Source organism: Myxine glutinosa, chromosome 12 (assembly GCF_964187855.1).
Source record: "Myxine glutinosa chromosome 12, kmMyxGlut1.1, whole genome shotgun sequence".
Classification (NCBI taxonomy): Eukaryota; Metazoa; Chordata; class Myxini; order Myxiniformes; family Myxinidae; genus Myxine; species Myxine glutinosa.
Genome location: NC_136272.1, coordinates 6,420,752 through 6,445,257, shown reverse-complemented (window position 1 = coordinate 6,445,257; position 24,506 = coordinate 6,420,752). Strand labels below are relative to the sequence as shown.

The 24,506-nt window shown below is 44.1% G+C and overlaps 1 protein-coding gene across 1 annotated transcript; it reads right to left on the bottom strand.

Moving 5' to 3' along the window:
• Window positions 1–301: 301 nt before the first annotated feature.
• NR1D2 (nuclear receptor subfamily 1 group D member 2) lies at window positions 302–24,162 on the bottom strand. Its single transcript, XM_068100617.2, has 7 exons — window positions 23,679–24,162; window positions 16,031–16,119; window positions 8,040–8,184; window positions 5,252–5,619; window positions 4,669–4,854; window positions 1,585–1,795; window positions 302–1,442 (listed from the first exon to the last, which is right to left on the bottom strand). Exons 1-7 carry the CDS (start codon window positions 24,067–24,069, stop codon window positions 1,249–1,251), a joined length of 1,584 nt encoding a protein of 527 aa, XP_067956718.2. The 5' UTR covers window positions 24,070–24,162; the 3' UTR covers window positions 302–1,248.
• Window positions 24,163–24,506: the final 344 nt, after the last annotated feature.

The window sequence follows — 24,506 nt, the reverse complement described above, 5'->3', positions numbered from 1 at the left end:
AACCTTGGCAAATCTCGTGAACAGCATGCCTCAATGTGTACGTGCTCTCCTGAATGCTCGTGGGGGTTACACGAAGTACTGAACTGTAATTTTACTGTCCGTAATCCCAGTCGTAATTTACCTTTTGTTTTTGTTGAAATTTTTTTTGGCTAATGTGCAAAATAAAGAGATACTTCTAGAAAACGTACAGAGGTTTAACACAGTACTGTCCATGAATTGAGTTCGATATCAGTTTACATCACTTTCAAGGATCAATTTATTTGTTTCAAAATGTCAAATGTGGTTTTTGTTTCTTTTCAAGGTCACTTTAACAAAATCTAGAATAATTTCAACATAATTCCAATGAACTTTTGGTTCTATGACATCTTGAAAAGTAAGTTCACCCCCACAAAAAAAATATTCCATATTAAATGCCAAGTCTGTATATATATAATATATATATGTATATGTATATTTGGACTGCTGCAAATCCACTTTCTGTGGAACATTTTGGGCTCCCAATGGATGTCGTAAGGTGGTAGGAGCTTTCATACATTCTTCAATACAATTACGATTTTGAAATTTGATCGATATTGAGCTATTCCCGATCCAGAAGTGAACAGATGACGATGATTCACTGGTTTGACAATATCTCAATGTAATTGTGCTTTAACATTGTATTTTATTATATTAATGCTGTAGTATTAATTTATTTGGAATGATGCTTTTTGGAATTAAAATATAGAGAGATCGAGTTTAATTAAAGCAGAATGAGCAAATGACGTGAGGGTTTCTACCTGTGACATTCATGGATTCGCCATTTCCAGTTTCGTCATTGACTGAGTATAGAAACACTCAAACTGGGTACGTTTGTTGCCCAAGTCCTTCACAAACTGGCTTTTTGTTAAATCCCTTGGGAGGTTGAAATTGCAATATTTGCTTTCAAGAGACCGGCGGAATTCGCAATTCTGACAGCGTATGCGAGCGACCATTCCGCTCAAGTCCTTCGCGTGATTCGGCCTATCCTTGGGAGTAAATCAATTCCACGTGCGGCAGTTTGGCATTACCAGGACCATCAACATGACAATACAGTCGGTTCAAAACAAAGAGAAGGAAATGAATCCAACCAGTATGTCCTCTATTTCTATTCTTCCCATAGCTTCACGTAGCTATCTGAGGCCCCATTGTTACGAGCACAAGTCGTGAGGCTACCTTCCTAGTGAACACAACAACAATACAAGACTGTGGTGGTTCAGTATCATGGGCACATTATTTGACTCGGAACGCCAGCAATCGCTTGGAGTGCATGTTGTTGAGAGAGCGAAGATCAGGCAGCCGTAGCAGAAGTCGGGTGAAGAGACCCTGATCATGGCCGTGGTTTTGCATTAGCAGCCGATGTAACGCTGCGAGAAGTTTTTCCTGAAGATGTTCCACCGTACCCATGTCCTCGATGCCAGAACGGTCTGTGGGATACGTCACGTACATCACAAGTCACGTGGATGCTACCGAGAGGACATGCAATGAAAACAGACCAGTTTACGCCATGTTGTGCATTGATGCTGTGCAGGCCACAAGTAATTTCCAGCATTGGACCCTTTCATTTACCAGCTGATACGAGAACGACGGCAGCGAAGAGTTGAATCTCATTGGGTCTAAGGTCTAGTGCGCTGATTTTTTCACTGAACTCGAACATGGCACAAAGAAGACCTCCCAAACCGAGGGCCTGCAGCTCGGTGAGGGAATACGTGCCACCTCCAAGGAACGTGACACTCTGCTCCACCACATTGAACAATGAGCAGAGATTCACCATGAGCACCTGTAAACGAGGTAACCATGTGCAACGTGTCATCACATTTGTAGACGCCGGAACATACAATGGCAAGTGGCACAAATAAATGTTCAAAGGTTTCTTTTAGATGCTGCCACCTGTTGGAGGTTCACCGAGGTAGTGCCGATAGAAAGTCTACACCCCCTTTGAAAATTTTCACCTTTTGTTGCATTATAGCCTGGAATTAAAATGCATTAAACTAGACTTTTAAAACCTTTATTTACACATTGTAACCCACAACTTCCAAGTGAAAAACAAATTCTACAAATTGCAGAAAATGAATTAAAATACAAAACGAGAATATCTTGGTTGGATAAGTGTCCACTCCCCCCAACCCCCTGAGTTAATAGTTGGTGGAAGCACCTTTGACAGCAATTACACCTGTGGGTCTGTTGAGATAGGTCTCTACCACATTTGCACACCTTGATTGGGCAATATTTGCCCATTCTTCTGTACAAAACTGTTCAAGCTCAGTCAAGTTGCGTGGGGAGCGTTGATGGACAGAAATCTTCAGGTCATGCCACAGATTTTCGATTGGATTTAGGTCGAGGCTGATTGGGCCACTCAAGGACATTTATATTTTTATTCGTTACACACTCAGGTGTATTTTGGCTGTGTGCTTTGGGTCATTGTAATGCTGAAAGGTGAACTTCTGTCCCAATTTCAGCTTTCTTGCAGAGGGCAGCAGGTTTTCCTCTAGGATTTTTCTGTATTTTGCTCCATCCATTTTCACTTCTATCCTGACAAGTGCCCCAGTCCCTGCTGATGAGAAACATCCCCATAGCATGATGCTGCCACCACCATGCTTCACAGTGGGGATGGTGTTCTTTGGGTGATGTGCTGTGTTGGGTTTGTGCTAAAAACAACATTTTTCATTTAGGCCAAAAAGTTCCATCTTGGTTTCGTCAGACGACAAAACTTTTTCCCACATGGCTTCAAAACCTTCGGGGTAGTTTTTTGCATACCTCAAGCGGAACTTCAGGTGGGCCTTTTGAGTAATGGCTTCCTTCCTGTCACCCTTCTGTACAGGCCAGACTTGTGGAGTGCTTAGGATATTGTTGACCCATCGACACAGTGACCAGTCTATGCCATGAAGGCCTGGAGCTCTTTCAAAGTTGCCATTGGCCTCTTGGTGGCCTCTCTGATCAGTCTCCTCCTTGCCTGGTCATCAATTTTGGAGGGACGACCTGATCTAGCATGGATCTTGGTGGTACCATACACTTTCCACTTCTTAATGATTGTCTTGACTACTCCAAGGGATATTCAAGGCCTTTGAAATATTTTTATACCCATCCCCTGATTTGTGCTTTTCCACAACTTTATCCCGGAGGTCTTTTGAAAGTTCCTTGTTGTCATGGTTGAGTCTTTGCTGTGAAATGCACGACCCAGCAGAGGAAACCTACAGGAACAGCTGATTTTATTCTGTAATGATCAGAATCACTACAATTTAACACAGGTGGAAGACAATTAACTTGGTGTGTGATTTTGAAGGTGATTGGTTGCACCTGAGTTAATTTAAAATTGCTATTATACGGGGGGTGGACACTTATCCAACCAAAATATTCTAATTTTGTATTTTAAAATAATTTTCAGAAACTTGTGGAATTTATTTTTCACTTGGAAGTTGTGGGTTACGATGCATAAATGAAGGTGGAAAAGTCTGATTTAATGCATTTTAATTCCAGGATATAAGGTAACAAAAGGTGAAAATTTTGAAAGGGGATGTAGACTTTCTATAGGCACTGTATATTTGGTCTCTTAACAGTCCTTATATACACCTGGTACCCATGAGGCAAGGTAACCAACCTTCAACACACAAATGGAATTATTTAATCAGCGTATCCACCGAAAAGCCAACTCTTGTGATAGCTAAAATAAAATACCTCATGTCCATGTTACCCACTCCAACCTGCTGGTTCACACCCACTCAAACCTGCTGTTTCACCCCCACTCAAACCTGCTGTTTCACGATCACTCAAACCTGCTGTTTCACGCCCACTCAAACCTGCTGTTTCACGCCCACTCAAACCTGCTGTTTCACCCCCACTCAAACCTGCTGTTTCACGACCACTCAAACCTGCTGTTTCACGCCCACTCCAACCTGCTGGTTCACACCCACTCAAACCTGCTGGTTCACACCCACTCAAACCTGCTGTTTCACGCCGACTCAAACCTGCTGTTTCACACCCACTCAAACCTGCTGTTTCACGTCCACTCAAACCTGCTGTTTCACGCCCACTCAAACCTGCTGGTTCACACCCACTCAAACCTGCTGGTTTACACCCACTCAAACCTGCTTGTTCACGCCCACTCAAACCTGGGGTTTCACGCCCACTTAAACCTGCTGATTCACATCCACTCAAACCTGCTGTTTCATGCCCACTCAAACCTGCTGGTTCATGCCCACTCAAACCTGCTGGTTCACACCCACTCAAACCTGCTGTTTCACGCCCACTCAAACCTGCTGTTTCACGCCCACTCAAACCTGCTGTTTTGTGCCCACTCAAACCTGCTGGTTCACACCCACTCAAACCTGCTGTTTCATGCCCACTCAAACCTGCTGTTTCACGCCCACTCAAACCTGCTGGTTCACACCCACTCAAACCTGCTGGTTCACACCCACTCAAACCTGCTGGTTCACACCCACTCAAGCCTGCTGTTTCACGCCCACTCAATCCTGGTGTTTCACACCCACTCAAACCTGCTGGTTCACACCCACTCAAACCTGCTGGTTCATATTGGGACTTACAAGAGAATGACAATTGTAAGAGATGAGAAGAGAAATAGGAGGAGGGTGGGGCTGAGGGGGGAAGGGGGGAGGGAGAAGGGTGGGGGGCAGGAGAGGGTGAAGAAATCTTTACCTCAAAGGTTCCTGACTTGAGCAGTGAGATCTGGTCATGTTGGGAAAGCAAGGAAAAGCCTGGAATGTTCCGTGCAAACTCCACCACCTCTTGGATGGCAGGTGAGAAGCAGCGTGAAAATTCCTCCCAAGCCCGGCGTCCAGACATGCCTGGCGAGGTAAACGGTGCATGATACAGGGGGCAAGCCTGTGGAAGAACATAACATGTGATGCATGTACAATGTGTACATGTTCTCTTCTGAACTAAAACATACACATACAATATGTTCATTAATCATACCGTGACCGTTGGTGCGTCGAATAAAGCATTCAAATTTGCAAAATAATAAAACAATACAATAAAAGAGGCATGTACTGCAAAGGTTATACAAACGATTGCATCTCAAATTGGTCTGCGTCTACATATTACATCCACAAAAATGGCAGAACGTTTGATCTTCATGTCGCTCCCACATTTTATGACAGACACATCATTTCCTTTTCTGCCCTATTCTTGCTATTCCACTATCTCTGCCACCTCCGGCGTACATAATATGTAGATGGTCCACAGAGTAAGATGCAATGACATTATTTTCTGAACTTACTAGTCTCCGCCCAAATATTTGGGACCTTTGGATTGCTGACACCCTGTTATTGATCCCTCCTGATGACTCGTTCAAGCTTCTCTGGAGCCAACCTTGAGGACTGGTCCAGTTATCAATGGAAAGCGGAACTTGCACGAGGGTGTTGTCGTAACCATAGCGACCGGCGTCCTCAAAGGTCGTGGGAAAAGGTCGATTATGGCTCAATGGGAAGTTGCCGTGGGACGTAGTGTGAGGGTGCTGTGGTGGTGCTGGTGGTGAAGCAGAGAACCGCCGGTTGGAGGATGACACTTTCAGCCCGTGGATCACGCTCTGCATCTCAGCCAGCATTCTCTGCTTCTCTCGTTTGGGAATGCGGCCAAAACGGACGGCTGGGAATAATTGGAAGGATAAAAATCAACATACACACGGGGAGTTTGAATTGGAAATTCATATTTAATTGCTTAAACGTGCCAGCACTTATGGTAAGCCATAATGCAGATTAATTGTTTGTAGTTATACAGGGAAGTAGCTATATTACTACATCATCATCATCATACAGTAAGTACCATGCTCTCTAAAGAATATCGGTTCAGCCAACGTAATATATAAGCAAACGCGACCCTTTATTTGGGCGGTGTATAAGGCTGCGTCCGGTGCCGAAAATAATAATAAATAAAAAAACACGGTGTACATACATGAAGCAAAAATATACGTACGCTTATATGCATCTTACTATAATTCACCAAATGTCCGTCCGTCTGTCTGTCCATTCGAAGGTACCGAAAAAACGGCTGAACCGATCGCAACGATATTTTGGGTTGGTAATCCTGGGACTCCCTGGAGTAAAATAGGATATATTGTTTTTCCAATTTTTCCAATTTTTCCAATTTTCCCAAACACGATGGAATAATATTTACTGATATGAGCAGTGTTGTGGCTTTTGTTGAAATTCTACAAATACTGTTTATTATACGTACCAGGAGAGAGTAGATCGACTCCTGACGAACTCTTCCTATATAAACGTGCGGCTCCGAAGTAACACGGCAGCGTGTGCAAAGCGACTGAGAAACAGGTGTAGCAGCCGCCTCCGTGTTACAGATTCGGCGCGCACTCTTCACACATAAAAGTGCGACTGAGAAAGACGTGTAGCGGCCACTTCCGTTTTGTAGAATTCAATCTTTTTTCAAACTGGGCACCATGTACTGTTTAGATTTTGATGATTTGTGTGTGATATGATTCAACGGATGTTTATATGAACCGTTTAAAATTTTTAAAAGCCTTCAATTTTTGATATTTTGCCTTTTCATTTGGGCCTCCCAATTGAAGCCCCGCCCGTAGGGAGGGTACCGTTGCTGGTATGTATAATACATCGATTGATCGTGGACATATACCTGGGATCATTCAATTGCACTGGGCCATGGATGATTTGCGCTGCTTCATTGGGCATTGGGATCATTGCGCTTCATTGAGCCTGGTGTTGGCTTAGCGGTTAGGGTGCCGGCTTGGGATCCTAGGATCCTGGGTTTGAATCCCGGTCGATCGCTGAATTAACACCAGGGGGGTTGACTCAGCCTGTCATCCTTCCGAGGTCGGCAAATTGAGTACCAGGTCACTGATAATTCCCTGTGTGTCGCAAGAGGCGAATAACAGGGTTGGCGGCAGAAAGGGCATCCAGCCATAAAACATCGCTTCAAAAAGGCAACCACGGTGCTCAAAAAAGGCCAACCCCCACTCCGTGGGGAAAATGCCCTCTAAAGGTGGTTCATTGGGCTGGAGTCAGGCCAGCTGTTCAGCCAATGGGTGCAACTTATCATAACAAAGCCATGTACCAAGTTTCAGTTGAATATGCTAAAGGGTATGGGAAAAATGTCTGAAAAACCACAGGTGGGACGGACAGATGGACAGACCGACGGATGGACAGCCGGAGAGCAAACCTATAGTCCCCTCCCGTGAAACCGCTAGGGGACTAATATTAAATAAAGATTTTTGAAAAACATCGTGCATGAACAAGAAATACATCGTGCATAGCAGGATACTTGTGAAATCCCAAACATAAGTTGTTGACGTTTGGCCTATGTTGACCTTTTGGCATATGTTGACCTGAAAAATAATTGGTGGTTAAATTTGCTGACTTGATGTGCAAATCAGAGAGAGAGAGAGAGAGAGAGAGAGAGAGAGAGAGAGAGTGGGGGAGGGACAGGTGAGTGTGGGAGAGAGAGCGAGTGGGGGAGAGAGAGCGAGTGGGGGAGAGAGCGAGTGAGGGAGAGAGAGCGAGTGGGGGAGAGAGCGAGTGGGGGAGAGAGCGAGTGGGGGGAGAGACAGGCGAGTGGGGGAGAGAGAGAGAGAGCGAGTGGGGGAGAGAGCGAGTGGGGGAGAGAGCGAGTGGGGGAGAGAGCGAGTGGGGGAGAGAGCGAGTGGGGGAGAGAGCGAGTGGGGGAGAGAGCGGCGAGTGGGAGAGAGCGGCGAGTGGGAGAGAGCGGCGAGTGGGAGAGAGCGGCGAGTGGGAGAGAGCGGCGAGTGGGAGAGAGCGGCGAGTGGGAGAGAGAGAGAGAGGGGGGGGGGGGGGGGAGAAAGAGTGGCAGAGAGAGAGAGAGAGAGAGAGAGGGAGAGTGGGGAGAGAGCGAGTGGGGGAGAGACAGGCGAGTGGGAAAGAGAGAGAGAGAGAGAGCGAGAGTGGGGTAGAGACAGGTGAGTGGGGTAGAAACAGGTGAGTGGGGGAGAGCGCGAGTGGGGGAGAGAGCGAGTGGGGGAGAGAGCGAGTGGGGGAGAGAGCGAGTGGGGGGGAGAGAGAGAGAGAGTCGATATTCACCGTCACGAGACATTCCGACTGCGAGACATTTCCGGAAGCGGCAGTGCTGGCAGCGGTTCCGGTTCATCCGCATCACAGCACAGGCCCCATTCTTGAGACAGCGCTTGTACTGGATGTTCTGCTGGATGCTTCGCCGAAAGAAGCCCTGCCAAAGGGATAACCGCACATAATTGGTCATGTGTATGATTAATAATATTCCTTAATGATCACAATTATTCATACTTTCACACAGGTGTTGGCTGGGATGCATATTTTCACCCAAGCCATTCACTAACAGGCTGCCCAGGTCTGACATGACACTGAAGGTGACAGAAATTTGCAATTTATTGGTTCGGAATCCCGGCGATAACTCGCCCACTCTTTGTGAAAGACACTGTGCGATCTTTCACGTCCACCAATGAACAGTTCTGGCGGACAGGTGTTCTGGCGGACAGGTTATCTGGCATAATAGGCGCCCGCGGAACTACGTAACTTCCGGTTAGTGCACCCTTCGCGACAACAGTCACGTGATTGGATACGTTGAAAACAAACCACAAAAGGGCACGTGTTACAGCTTACTTCCGGTAGTCTCGCCCTCACCTATTAAAGCGACACGATCATGAATTTATTTGAAGAGATATGTTTTAGAGGATGATCTCCATGACCCACTAACACCAAAATTTATTTTTTGGGGGGAATAGTAAGGTGGATACTCGTGTTTTAAAATCGGACTATTTTCACTTCCGTTATGCAAATGAGCTACTTCCGTTTCACGTTATGTCATGGGTGCACAACTCACTGAAGGACGTGTACATCTGTGTTTCATCATAAGTTATTCTTGCGTTCAAGATGCCGATATGCCAAGCCTTTAACTGTTCCAATCGTTTAGAAAATTTCCCACAAAACTTAGAAGTTTCTTTTTTTTTTACATCCCTGACCCAAAAAATCATCAACGATCATGAGCTTTGTGGTTGAAAAACCTTGGAACAACCAAATTCAACATCAAAATGTATGCTCATTACTAATTCCGTGCAATGCGTTAAGCAGCAAAATGTCACCTTTTTGCCTTGCGAGTCATCCTGGAGAAGAAGCAGCGAGGAAAGGCCCCAGGCTTAGGCCTACTCTGTTGGAGAATTTGAAGTACATGTTTGGTCGGATTCTCTTTCCTGGTTTTGTAAAGGTCAATTCCATGTAGCCGATGGAGGGAGACAAAAAGAACCGGTAAGCACTGTGTCTCTCTCTGCTGGTCGGGAATTGATTCCATGCTTGTCAAATAGAACATGTCCTTCAATCCTGGCAAATGTCACACTCTCACCCTGACATTCCAGAAGGATTGTCAAATTAACCCACCCATGCATTTCCATAGTTAGCCACCAGAAGAGGTTCAATCACTTGAGCCTCGAGGCCTCAACATAAGGCCAGTCTGCGACATCAACCCATCATCTCTTCTGGGCCAATTACATCGCAAAGCTGACATCCAAATCCAATTGCAGACTGGGTATCCTTCATCGTCCCAGGTCTTTTCTTAAAAATCTGAACTTTGTACTCACAGCCGACAAGGCCTTCAACAATAGCACAATGGAGTATGCCCTTCTCCTTATGGGCTGTCACCCCAGCGTCGCTTACCTCTCCTGGATTCCATGATAAACATTATTGGAATCTCCCATGACGTGTCTGAAGCACAATGTCTGTTGATGTCACATCGAAGGCAGGTAGGTCGGTGGTACTTATTAATCCACCTCTCCTCTGGTTTTGTTTTGCCTGTTCTCTCAGCTCTCCAATCCAACCTACAGTCATGTGAAAAAGTAAGTACACCCCATGTAAAGTTTTGACTTTTTCGACATATTTCAACATACAGCTATTTGATCTTCATTTCAACAATATTGATAGATAAAGGTGATATAATATAACAAATATCATGAAACATTTACATTTTGTAGTCCATTGTATAATTTAAATAAACATAAATGCAAATGTCGCATGTGGAAAAAGTAAGTACACCCCTACATTTATCACTACTTCAAATACCTAAAATTAGAATCAGGTGCACCAGCTCAGGTGCAAATGATTAGAACATCGTTAGAGAGGATCTTGGAGGAACCTGTCTTATTTAAACCTCAGACATTTTGTTTGGTTTGCTCTTTGTTGTTGAAGTGTGTGGCGTCACCATGCCCAGATCAAAAGATCTCTCTGAGGCCTTCAGAAAGAAGGTTATAGATGCCTACGAGTCTGGGAAGGGATTTAAAAAGATCTCCAAACAATTTGAAATCAATCATTCGACTGTCCAGAAGATCATCCACAAGTGGAGCAGATTCCAAACAACTGCCAACTTGTTCAGGCCAGGCCGCCCCAGCAAGTTCAGCCCAAGAGCAGACCGCAAGATGCTGAAATAAGTCTCTCAGAACCCCAGAATGTCATCACGGGACCTACAGGTAGCTCTTGCCACTGTTGATGTCAAAGTGCACGAGTCCACCATTAGAAAGAGGCTGCACAAATTTGATCTACATGGGAGGTGTGCCAGGAGGAAACCTTTGCTGTCCAGAAAGAACATCAGAGCATGACTAAAGTTTGCCAATGAACACCGAGGCAAAGACCAGCACTTCTGGAACAATGTGCTCTGGACAGATGAGTCAAAGGTAGAGCTATTTGGCCACAGTACCAGAAGACATGTTTGGCGAAATCCAAAGACAGCATTTGACCACAAGAACATGATTGATACCAACTGTAAAGCATGGTGGTGGAAATATTATGGTTTGGGGCAGCTTTGCTGCATCAGGGCCTGGGCAGCTCACCATCATAGAATCCACTATGAATTCTTCATTGTACCAGAGGGTGCTTGAGGATAATGTGAGGCCATCTGTCGGAAAGTTGAAGCTCAACCGAAGGTGGACCTTGCAACTTGACAATGAACCTAAACATACCAGTAAATCCACCAAGGAATGGCTGAAAAGAAAGAAATGGAGGGTTCTGGAATGGCCAATTCAAAGTCCGGATCGAAATCCCATCGAGATGTTGTGGGGGGATTTGAAACAAGCTGTGCATGCAAGAAACCCCTCAAACATCGCACAGCTGAAAGAATTCTACATGGAGGAGTGGGCAAAAATTTCTCCCAGTCGATGTCAGAGACTGGTAGACAGTTATAAGAAACGCCTACTTGAGGTTGTTTCTGCCAAAGGGGGCAATACCACCTATTAGAGCCAAGGGTGTACTTACTTTTTCCACATGCGAAATTTGCATTTATGTTTATTTAAATTATACAATGGACTACAAAATGTAAATGTTTCATGATATTTGTTATATTATATCACCTTTATCTATCAATATTGTTGAAATGAAGCTCAAATAGCTGTATGTTGAAATATGTCGAAAAAGTCAAAACTTTACATGGGGTGTACTTACATTTTCACGTGACTGTATCTACCCCAGGATGCACGCATTCATCCTGTACCTCTCTGGTTAATATTCCACAATCCAGGCTGACTGCACACTTCAACTCTTTAAGGTCCTGTCTACCAGGGACGAATTGATTCTATTTTGGTGAAGATCTCTGTTTACCTCTCCTGGTTTACCTCTACCCCACAGTCCCTCTGTTTTATCAGTAAAAAGCGAAAGGGATTTTTTAAAGGAAACTCAGTGTGTGCCCACAATGCCTTAAAGGTCCCCTTAAAATAGCAGATAGATACTCAAGCTGAATATCATTTAGGACCACAAGGAATGAACACCAAGGCAAAAACGCACCTCACCAACTTCTCTCTGTTCGAGGCCCAAACAGCCCCATTGGGATATAATTACATTTGTGGGCAATGGGCATATCCCCCAATACCTCCTCTTTGGTATGGGACATTTTTATTAGGAAGGATAAGCGGACAAAGGAGTAGAGAATCCCAGGCACCACACCTATGAATAAGAAAGAAAAGAATGTTAGATGACCCCAAATATTTTAGTAACGGAGCGGATTCCAATTTTATGAAAAGGGGATATTTCATCCCAATGGTACCTGCATCTGTTACTATCGTCAACGGACAAAAAATAAAGATACCCTGTTTAAGTTCCAAGATGAGAGATCGCGCCGTATCGTTCCCCATCGCAATGGTACGATCGTCCTGGAAAATAGCAGGAAGATGGGTTAACGTTTTGACCAAAGTCAAAACAGGGAACTGGTTTCGTGGAGAAGGACACCCCACTCAACAGCGAGCCGGCTACGAATGGGGAGAAGGGGACTATCAGATAATAACATCAGTCAGCGACCCGGGGAAAAAGACCTCAAGAATTCCGATGTTTCATTAAAGGCTGGGCCTGCACAGGTGCTTGCATAGGGACAAATTACCCCATGATGGTTAACATTAAGGGATATCGACCACCCTCACCAGAAGACCAAACATAAGTGATGAGGGGAAAAACTGGAGAATCAAACACCTATTTGGGAGATGCTAGAGAGGTGGCTGCTACCGAAAATCACACAAAGTGTTGGTCTTGTATGCCCATGCCGGAAAGCACCTCCACGGGTATTAGGATGAAAGTAATTCCATTGTCACTTAACGATTTGTGCTCAAATCCTTTGGGGAACACCTGTATCCAAACTACGTTGGAAAGAACAGGGGTGGACAATGATGCCGAATGTGCTCCAGGTGGGTTTTGGAGAAAAGGATCCTAGAGGATGGGTCCGATTGGGAAAATGCTTGAGGTTTCTTTTTTCCAGGGACAGAGGTAGACAATGATGACGAATGTGCTCATAAATTTGGGTATGCTCCCACAATCCAGGACCGAGCAACACAACCATGGCCGGTTTGAGTGGAAAAAGAAAGGGGCATTGTCTGCATGCAGGGGATAGGAAGAACAGAAATGGGCATATCAGAATGCTATTTTGTTATACCTGGGAGAAAAGCAAAGCCCTCAAAGGGAGCAATGACAGTTCGGGTGGGTCTACAGGATAATGCCACCACCCTAACAACTATTACTTTTCCACTGTCCCCAAGGGGGGAGATTCAGAGGGCATGAGATGTCTTTCAAATCATATGGTTTCCCCACATGGAACAATGTTTGTCTGCAGAGATAAAGCTTACCCCTATTTATCTGATAACTGGAAGGGAGTCTGCTATTTGGGCTCAGTGGTACCGGAAATCTTGATACTGGATGATATACCAAACTCAAAACTTTGGACGAGAAGTGTGATGTGGGATCATGATGGATGAGTAGTTTTTGGATATACCATATTGTCCTGGGTTTTGTGGGGTCTCACCATAATTGTGGGATTAATTTTAGTTGTGTTTATATCAAAGCATCTCCTTCGGATGTGCATGGAGAGATTATTTTCTAGCTCCTCAGCACAAATGGCCCAGCTGGAGATGAACGAGTACGAGGAACTGCCTGATCTACCCGTTGACCTGGATGCCAAGGAGACGGATGATCCCGACACTAGTGGCATTCTCTTTCATCTTTTGACTATCACGCTTTTTATGCCAAGCATGAAGGAATGTTGCAAAAGATTACTGATCTCCTATTTATTCCAGAGGAACGACACATCCAATCCCTCATGAATATGAACCTCGATTAACTGGAGAATCAGCAAGAATAGTGGCTGCGGGAGGCGGAGGGAGCCAGTCCTGCGGGAGAGGTGACGCGCCCTTCAGCAGGGCACAACTTCGTCAAACCAGCCGTCTTCGTTGCAGATTGGAAAGTTAAATAAAGTTCCACAAAAGTTGTTGTTCTTTGATATTAAGAAAATTAATTAATTAATATTCGAACAGGAGAAGGGAATGTGGGAACTGAGGATTGCTTTACCTAACGTTTCCTTATTAAACTGCTCACAGTTTGTGAATGTCATTTTTCTCATTACCCTTTGATTTCTCTTGCATTTTAGTTTGTGGCCAAAAGCGGGTTCATGTTTTTCTTCCTACTTATCCAACAATGAAAGGAACTATGTGGTTTTCCTGCCCTGGTACAAAACTCCCACATCCTGGGGAGGGACCCTCAAGGTTGCATGTGAGATGCTTTGGGTAAGAGGCATGTCCTTGCTGGAAGCTTCCTGTGGAGATGGTTATCTTTGCTCTGCTGAAACTGCCTTCGTGTTTATAAACGAAGTGCGCAGTAAATGCTTTTGAGAAGGGATCTGGCATGGAATCTGGAGCCAACCCTTTTCCCGCATGTGTGAATTCCATATCAAATGGCTTGCATCTTCAGTACGGTGTCTTTAGTGTCTCAATCGGACATCCAACATCGGACTTTGACAGGCATCTCACAGGTAGGGCGATTCATCAATGTGTGTGCCGTCCCTCGGATGGACCCTAAACTGGGCGTTCCATCTATCCGGCATTAGTTGATGGATATTAAAGATCTTATGGTGTCCTTTGTGACGAATAGTCGAGCTATCACGGCACCATGAACAAATTCCAAAGTACTGCCCTAACTCACTGTTTTAGAGTGGCGACCCATCCAAGATTGTCAACTGAGCCAAGAATATTCTTCGGGAAAACCGATCTGTATAGAACATGGTATATGATTTGAGGTTGCTTGCACTTCCATTTGTACAGTTATTTAACTGACAGTGGTTCAGGAGGTCATTAAGTGCATTGTTACCTGCACCACTGAAAGTGGACGTAGGTTATGTTTTCACACCTGTTTGTCTGTCTGTCTGTCTATGAGCAGGATATCTCAAACAGTTGTGGATGGATTCGGACAAACCTTGGTGGACAGGTTGGTATGGGTATGTAACAAGGAAGAATTGATTACATTTTGGTGAAGATCTGGATGCTAGAATTTTAAAAGTGATTCTTCACCATTGAGAGATGTGGCAAAAAACGATATATAGTACGGTATTTCAAAATGGTGTGGGCGGATTTGGACGAAACCTGGTAGATGAGTTGGTTAAGTGAGAAGGACAAGCCAATTACATTTTCGTGTCAGATCCGAATCAAGATCCGTGGGATACAACACATAAACTGTTCATAAAATAGATGTCGACCCAGGTATAAACTGCCATACGGTGTAAATAGATCTAAATCACATCATCTAATCTTCCATAAATATATCTTAATCACATCATCTAATCCTCCACAAGTAGACCTTAATCACATCATCTAATCTTCCATAAATAGATCTTAATCACATCCTCTAATCCTCCACAAGTAGATCTTAATCACATCCTCTAATCCTCCACAAGTAGATCTTAATCACATCATCTCATCATCCACAAGTAGATCTTAATCACATCATCTCATCATCCACAAGTAGATCTTAATCACATCATCTCATCATCCACAAGTAGATCTTAATCACATCATCTAATCTTCCATAAATAGATCTTAATCACATCATCTAATCCTCCACAAGTAGATCTTAATCACATCATCTAATCTTCCATAAATATATCTTAATCACATCATCTAATCCTCCACAAGTACATCTTAATCACATCATCTAATCTTCCATAAACAGATCTTAATCACATCATCTAATCCTCCACAAGTAGATCTTAATCACATCATCTAATCTTCCATAAATAGATCTTAATCACATCAACTAATCCTCCACAAGTAGATCGTAATCACATCATCTAATCCTCCACAAGTAGATCTTAATCAGATCATCTAATCTTCCATAAATAGATCTTAATCACATCATCTCATCCTCCACAAGTAGATCTTAATCATATCATCTAATCTTCCATAAATAGATCTTAATCACATCATCTAATCTTCCATAAATAGATCTCAATCACATCATCTAATCTTCCATAAATAGCTCTTAATCACATCATCTAATCCTCCACAAGTAGATCTTAATCACATCATCTAATCCTCCACAAGTAGATCTTAATCACATCATCTAATCTTCCATAAATAGATCTTAATCACATCCTCTAATCCTCCATAAATAGATCTTAATCACATCCTCTAATCCTCCATAAATAGATCTTAATCACATCCTCTAATCCTCCATAAATAGATCTTAATCACATCATCTAATCTTCCATAAATAGATCTTAATCACATCATCTCTTCCTCTCAGCTCACCTTGCAGCCTTCACAGGCGTGAACACCGTAATGGAACCCAGAGGCGACATCTCCACACACCCTGCACAGTAAGATGATTCCGTTGATCTCTGCATGAGGTACAGAATTATCATGACGGCAGAATGATTACACAAAGGTGATCATCATGACTACAATCTGTATTTGCCTTTCACAAGGTACCCAGTTTGATTTGAAACACCAAACACAACAAATATGGTTCACTGATGAAGGCAGTTGGGGTATTTTGCTTTGTAGCCATGAAACTGTTTAACAGGAGGAGGATTTTCAAGGAATTGTATCTGTTTTGGAAAGTGTGAATGTGTGTGTGTTTGTATGTGTGTGTGTTTGTAGGTGTGTGTGTTTGTATGTGTGTGTGTCATGTGTGTGTGTTTGTATGTGTGTGTGTTTGTATGTGTGTGTGTGTGTGTATGCAAGTTGTTTTTGCCTGTTATCCCCACACGTGCGTGGGCCTCAGGAGATTGAGTGGGGATTGACCGGGTCACAAAGCATCAACCTCCAGTGGTGTGTGTGGTGTGCGTGTATGATGTGTGTGGTGTTTGTGCGTGTGTGCATATGTACATGTGTGTGTGTATATGTGTGTGTTTGGATGTGTGTGTGTGTGTGTGTGTGTGTGTTTGTGTGTGTGTGTGTGTGTGTGTGTGTGTGTGTGTGTGTGTGTGTGTGTGTGTGTGTGTGTGTGCGTCACCGCCACTAGCCCTCATCTTTCTTAGGCTCCCATTCCTCTTGGGTCCACCAAAACTCAGGCCTCACTTCCAGTCATCATCATCATCAAATCGTTGTTTTACGGCCGTTTCCATGCTTGCATGTGTAAGCCAATTCCACCAAATTGGGTCAAATTGCCAAATCCAGAACGGTCCGCCAAATCTCAGGACCCCCTTCCATTATGGTCTGCAAAATCTCAGGGTTCCCTTCCACTCAAGTCCGCCAAATCTCAAGCTCCATTTCCACTCGGGTCCGCCAAATCTCAAGCTCCATTTCCACTCGGGTCCGCCAAATCTCAGGTCTCCCTTCCACTCGGGTCCGCTAAATCTCAGACCCCTCCCTCCCATAAGTGTGCATGTCCTCCATGACCCCTCCCTCCTTGACGGGTTAGAGTCAGAAAAACCCATGAAGCCACGGGCGCCCCTTCTCCCCCCACCAACGCCACCCACAAATCTGTTATATTTGGCACGTTACTGGATCTCATGGAGCTCGGTTCCTGGAGGCATAAAATGGCTTAAAGGGAGTCGCCAAATCCCGGGTTTTCACTCTTAGCCCGATGAGGTCGGCGAAAGCCAGGAAGCTGCCGGGCCAAACGATCCACGCAACTGTGGGCACCACGTATGTTTGTGTGTGTGTGTGTGTGTGTGTGTGTGTGTGTGTGTGTGTGTGTGTGTGTGTGTGTGTGTGTGTGTATATGTGTGTGTGTATGTGTATGCATGCGCACGGCAAAGCTATTATATACTTCCTGTAGTGATAAAACTTATTCAATCCCCGAGTGATGGAATGAATGATGGAATGGCTCTTCCAAGAGCCCTGACTGAAAACAAAAAACGAAGAAGAAAGAAGTCGCAGAATTGAAAACAAATCACAAGGAAACGTATCAAGCCTAACACAAAAATATCGCTTGTGCCAGGCTTGTACTATAGTCCCAACACTTAAACCCTTTTTTTGAATCCTGTCATTGGGAGGAGGAAGCGATGCCAACCCTTTGCCAGTAGATGTGTTGCACAAAAGTAGTGCGAGATTAGTGATTGAAAGGACTAGAAGACCTGCAACACTGATAACCCAATCTCTGTTTGCAACACTGATTGCCCGAATCTATGTTTGCAACACTGATTGCCCGAATCTATGTTTGCAACACTGATAACCCATTCTCTGTTTGCAACACTGATAACCCAATCTGTGTTTGCAACACTGATTGCCCGAATCTATGTTTGCAACACTGATAACCCAATCTCTGTTTCCAACACTGATCGCCCAAATCTCTGTTTGCAACATTGATCGCCCCAATCTCTGTTTGCAACACTGATTGCCCGAATCTGTTTGCAACACTGATTGCCCGAATCTATGTTTGCAACACTGATAACCCAATCTCTGTTTGCAACACTGATAACCCAATCTCTGTTTGCAACACTGATTGCCCGAATCTAAGTTTGCAACACTGATCGCCCCAATCTCTGCTTGCAACAATGATCGCCCCAATCTCTGTTTGCAACTCTGATCACCCGAATCTATGTTTGAAACACTGATCGCCCAAATCTCTGTTTGCAACACGGATTGCCCAAATCTCTGTTTGCAACACTGATCGTCCGAATCTCTGTTTGCAACACTGATCGCCCGAATCTCTGTTTGCAACACTGATCACCCGAATCTATGTTTGTAACACTGATCACCCAAATCTCTGTTTGCAACACTGATCACCCGAATCTCTGTTTGCAACACTGATCGCCCGAATCTATGTTTGCCTTACTGATCGCCCAAATCTATGTTTGTAACACTGATCACCCGGATTTATGTTTGCAACACTGATCGCCAGAATCTATGTTTGCAACACTGATCGCCCAAATCCCTGTTTGCCACACTGATCACCCGAATCTATGTTTGCCACACTGATGACCCAATCACTGTTTGCAACACTGATCGCCCGAATCTCTGTTTGCAACACTGATCGCCCGAATCTATGTTTGCCACACTCATCACCCGAATCTTTATTTGCCACACTGATGATCCCATCTCTGTTTGCAACACTGATAACCCAATCTCTGTATGCAACACTGATAACCCAATCTCTGTTTGCAAGACTGATAACCCAATCTCTGTTTGCAACACTGATTGCCCGAATCTCTGTTTGCAACAGTGATTGCCTGAATCTTTGTTTGCAACACTGATTGCCCGAATCTCTGTTTACAACAGTGATCGCCCCAATCTCTGTTTGCAACACTGATAACCCAATCTCTGTTTGCAACACTGATGACCCAATCTCTGTTTGCAACACTGATAACCCAATCTCTGTTTGCAACACTGATAACCCAATCTCTGTTTGCAACACTGATCGCCCGAATCTCTGTTTGCAACACTGATCACCCGAATCTCTGTTTGCAACACTGATCGCCCGAATCTCTGTTTGCAACACTGATCGCCCGAATCTCTGTTTGCCACACTGATTGCCCGAATGTCTGTTTGCAACGCTGATCGCCCAAATCTCTGTTTGCAAAACTGATCACCCGAATCTCTGTTTGCAACACTGATCGCCCGAATCTCTGTTTGCAAAACTGATCACCCGAATCTCTGTTTGCAAAACTGATCACCCAAATCTCTGTTTGCAACACTGATCGCCCGAATCTCTGTTTGCCACACTGATCGCCCGAATCTCTGTTTGCCACACTGATCGCCCGAATCTCTGTTTGCAAAACTGATCACCCGAATCTCTGTTTGCAAAACTGATCACCCGAATCTCTGTTTGCAAAACTGATCACCCGAATCTCTGTTTGCAAAACTGATCGCCCGAATCTCTGTTTGCAACACTGATCACCCGAATCTCTGTTTGCAAAACTGATCACCCGAATCTCTGTTTGCAACACTGATCGCCCGAATCTCTGTTTGCAAAACTGATCGCCCGAATCTCTGTTTGCAAAACTGATCACCCGAATCTCTGTTTGCAACACTGATCGCCCGAATCTCTGTTTGCAAAACTGATCGCCCGAATCTCTGTTTGCAACACTGATCGCCCGAATCTCTGTTTGCCACACTGATCGCCCGAATCTCTGTTTGCCACACTGATCGCCCGAATCTCTGTTTGCAAAACTGATCACCCGAATCTGTGTTTGCAACACTGATCGCCCGAATCTCTGTTTGCCACACTGATCGCCCGAATCTCTGTTTGCCACACTGATCACCCAAATCTCTGTTTGCTCATGATGAAGTTGCAGTGGGTACCAACAGAAAGAATATGGAGAGAGTATTGGGTGTACCTGATGAGGTGACATCGGAGTTGAGGTTAATGATGAGCATGCCAAAAACGAAGGTGCTGGTAGAGTGGGTGGTGGAAGGGCGAAAGCACATTCAATACCTGTACTCAGGAACAATGATCTTTCACTGTCAAATACAAAAAGACAAATTTACTGTGCTGTTGTCTGCGGTTAAGACATGGACCAACAAGAGAGTTTCTCCAGGACGATCGAGGCCTTCCACAACAGGTTCCTCTGAAGCACATTTGGTATCAATAGGTTCAACAATTGACAGGGCATGTTGGTAGTGTACAAGCAGGGAGACAGTTTGGGATCGAGGAGTTACTGAAACATATGAGTGCAGCCAAAGTATTTTAATGGCTAGATCATCTTGCCTGGATGGAAGACGACCACATCCACAGCACCACCCAGCCACACACAAGCAAGCTGAGATGGAGAGACAAAGTGAGGAAAGAACTGAAGAAGTTTAATATTGATGAAGACAGCTGATTTCATGTAGTTCAGGATATAAATGATTGGAGAATTAAATGCACAGAGGGGCTCATCTCCACATCAGAAGAGATCAGTGAAGATGGACAGAGCGAACCATGTGGTGGTTCGTATTCAGCCTGTGGCTCCTTGGCTGCGCCATTTTCTGGGGGCACGGTTGTGGTGCTGATGGTGCTCCCAATCACTAGTAGAGGGGTCAATATATGGTTGAACCCCAAAAAAATTGATACAAAAGGTTTTTCAATGGATTCTGGTACCATTGGGCATGCTAAAGAAGAATGTGACAATCCACATAACAAGTTTCTTCCAGAGGAGTCGGAGGATGACGATGAATAGCGACTAACTGTATAAGACAACAAATGCCGAATGGGCTGGTAAACCTGGCTTACTGGATTACCTGATTACTTTGTGCTTATTTAAGTAATTTTGATGATTTCCTGGGTGCCTTAAACCTAGGTATACACACTGAAAATATCTCTCTAGGTTGACTACTATTCGACAGAGCCATTTTAGTGGATCAGGATGTCACCTTGGGATGCCATCTTGGACTTGTCAATAAATAATTAACTGATGGTAATTTTATTGATTCAATTGGATTCCTTGGGCCCTAAAACCTAGGGTTAGACACCAAAACCACCTTTCTAGGTTGAATAATAATTGAGATATGGCCATTTTAAGCTCCCGGCGGCCATCTTGGACGCCATCTTGAAAATGACCCCTTTCCGGAAGTCAGATGTTACTAGATTTTTAGTATGTTATTTAGCATGCCCAATGGTACCAGAATCCATTGAAAAACCTTTTGTATCAATTTTTTTGGGGTTAGGTGAGTTTTTTTCGTATATTGACCCTACTATAGTAAGCTGGTACTCATTTTGTCGAATTCGGAAGGATGAGAGGCTGAGTCAACCCACGTGGTGTTAATTCAACGGCACGACAGCAATTCAAACTCAGGACCCTAAGATCTCAAGGTGGCCACCTCAACCGTGAAACCAACACCAGGCTTAGCGAATCATGATGCTGTTATTATCTCCGCCACCAAAGGTAGATGGAAGTTATGTTTTCACCCTTGGTTGTCTGTTTGTTTGTCTATGTATTCTGTGAGCAGGATATCTCAAACGTTGACGGACTCGGACAAAATTTGTTGGACAGATCAAGTGTGTGACAAGGACGAATCGATTAGATTTTGGTAAAGATCCGGATCCAGATACTATAATCTTTTAAAGTGAATCTTCTAAGGGGAACATGCCTCCGACCTTTTGGTGGAGGGGGAAGAGTATATCTATTGTCCCCCTCCCCCACCTTTTAGGTGAAAAACAAAAATTGTGTATGCAGGACTCACGAAGGATTACTACGCAGTTTTCCTTGCATTTGATGAAATACATTTTATGAAAAGTTTGAATGAGCAAATAATGTGATTTTTAAAATGACCTAATCTGCCTCAAAATGCTCAGTGCACATGTGCATGAAACCCAGGTAACTTGATTGGTCGGGGCAAAATAAAATATATCATGTGTCTGGGATAAGAACCGTTACCTGAAATGCTCACAAAGCTTCTAAAAGAAGCCGAAAATACTTGGAGGAAAAGTTTCTGAGAGAAAGGACTCTGCCTCGGCCGAATGAAAGATGTGACAAACTTTCTCAGCTCCCCGAACAGGCAACTGCTCGTACTGCAAACTCCCAACCAGGTGGGTCGGTGCAAGGCCCGAGTGGATGGGCGTATGCGACACAACCCTCCGACGGATCGCTACCAGTGAATGGACTGTGGGTCTGGATTAGGTGTTTCTGAACACCAATGGGAAGGACGTATCTGGGGTTTGTCCATGTACGGGGAAAGATCTAAATGATGATTTTTACTATTAATCATGGATGGGGAGGGGTGGACGTGGACCCCATGCCATATTGGCTTCATGCGATGCGCTCGCTTGTCTCCCCCTACTCACACAATTTGCAATAGCGATTGATGCCCTTGCCGACAGACTTGCCAACTAGCTCAGTCTAACACTTTGTGGTGGAAAGGCATCATCCGTAGGGTATCCTTCTTTAAAGGTTTGTGTGTGTCATGTGTGTGTCATGTGTATGTACGTGTGTGTGTGTCATGTGTGTGTGTGTGTCACGTGTGTACATATGTCATGTGTGTGCATATGTGTGTGCGTACGTGTCATACGTTTTTGTGTTATACTTGTTTGATAATATGACAGGATAGCTTACAACCTTTTGTGTTCAGGAATCTTCGTACTTGGACAACTTCGCATTTGAGAAACTTTATGCACTGGCAGCCTTGAACTTGGGCAACTTTTCATTCACCATCTTCGTGGTTTTTTTTTGTTTGTTTTTAAAATACAAGATCGTGGCTTGTGTAAGAGCTAACATTGATCACAAAAAGACAAACCGATACATAAAACTTAAGATAAAGGGAGCGGGAGAACAAGATGGAGAGCAGGGACATCGGGAGATCTGTGGGAGGGTGTTGATGCAACCTTGTGATCGGGCAATTTCATGTTCGTGCAAACTTTCGGCAAACAAAGTTAATTTCAAATTTCAAACGCAAACCTTGATGATTTCAAAAAATTTAACGACCATTCTGGAGGAACACATCCCCAGGCAGGAGTCCCTCAACGTGGAGCAGGTTAGTCTGGTACTTCGTTTTCAGATGCGATGTTGAGCATGATGTTCTCTGCATGCGTTGAACACAGTGTTGCCCCCCTGACTTCTTCAGGACACTACCTGGCTCGTGACTGCTATGGTCCCTGGTCTACGGAGGATCAGATTATAGATTTCATTCGACATCTGAATTAGGGGTTTAAATGGTCTATAGAAGGACATATTACATCCGTAAATCTCAAATGGCAGGACTCTTATGTCCTTTTAACTGCAGGGCTATTAACCTTGTGAAAAGTGGGTCAAACTAAGTCACACTTCAGTTCACAACTTGTCACAAGTGACATCTTTTGGTGAAAACCATTAGTTACAATTTTCTGATGTGTTTTAATCTTCAGCGGAGTAATTAAACATGCCCTTGTGGTCCGACAAATAGTTTCACTCATTTATAACAGGATGCAAGAAAGTAATTTGTTATTTATAATCCTCCGAAGCATATGTATACTCATTATTATTTAATAAAATTAATAATAATAATGATAATCAAACAAATAATGAAAAGAGGGTCACACGACCACAAAATGTCTTACTTGCGATGTTGGAAAAAGAACCAAGATTGGAGCTGCGCCTGATCGGGATGTCTCCATTCCTGAAAGTTTGCCTCAAATCCATCACAAGACCCTGTGAGTTTGGCCTTGAAACAGAGCCATGGTGTGTCGGCCCACAGGTGGGGGGTACGTGCGGAAAGAACACCGGGCAGTCCTCATCCAGTCCACGCAGTGAGAGTAAAGTCGATGACGGTGTTGAGGAAGTGCAGGGAGATGGTGATGATGAAGTCGAGGATGGGGAGACAGCAATGGATGAAACAGAGCCAAAAGAAGATGGGCGATGGTTTCCATGTGATCGGTCACCTTGAAATGACATCGAGCCTGGGCTGTGGATTCCAGCATATGAGATGACGCCACCTGTATCGATGTACATACCGAGTATCGATGTTATTATTAGTAATTCTGCTTTTCATGCAAACATTCACAGAACTACAGGGCCTTCAGAAAGTGTTCACACCCCTTGTATTTTTGACATTTTGTTGTGTTACAGCCAGAATTTAAAATGGATTAAGCTGAGATTTTTTTGTGACTGATATACACATAATACTCCATAATGTTAAAGGAGAACTTTTTAAAAGAAATTTTTACCAAAAAAAAAAGAAGAAATATAAGAAAAAATAAAAGTGAAGGTGAGGAGAGAGTCTTGATTTTGGCAGTTTCACTGGAAGAGGGTTCTGGCAGATCTAGTGCGACCTGGAGGAATATTTGGGGGACAGAGCACAGACAGAGCTGGGGGAGCAAGGCCGGAGAGGAGTCGGTAGAAGACAGAAAGACCACCAACCTGCCTGGGGTGTGTGAGTGAAAGGCCCT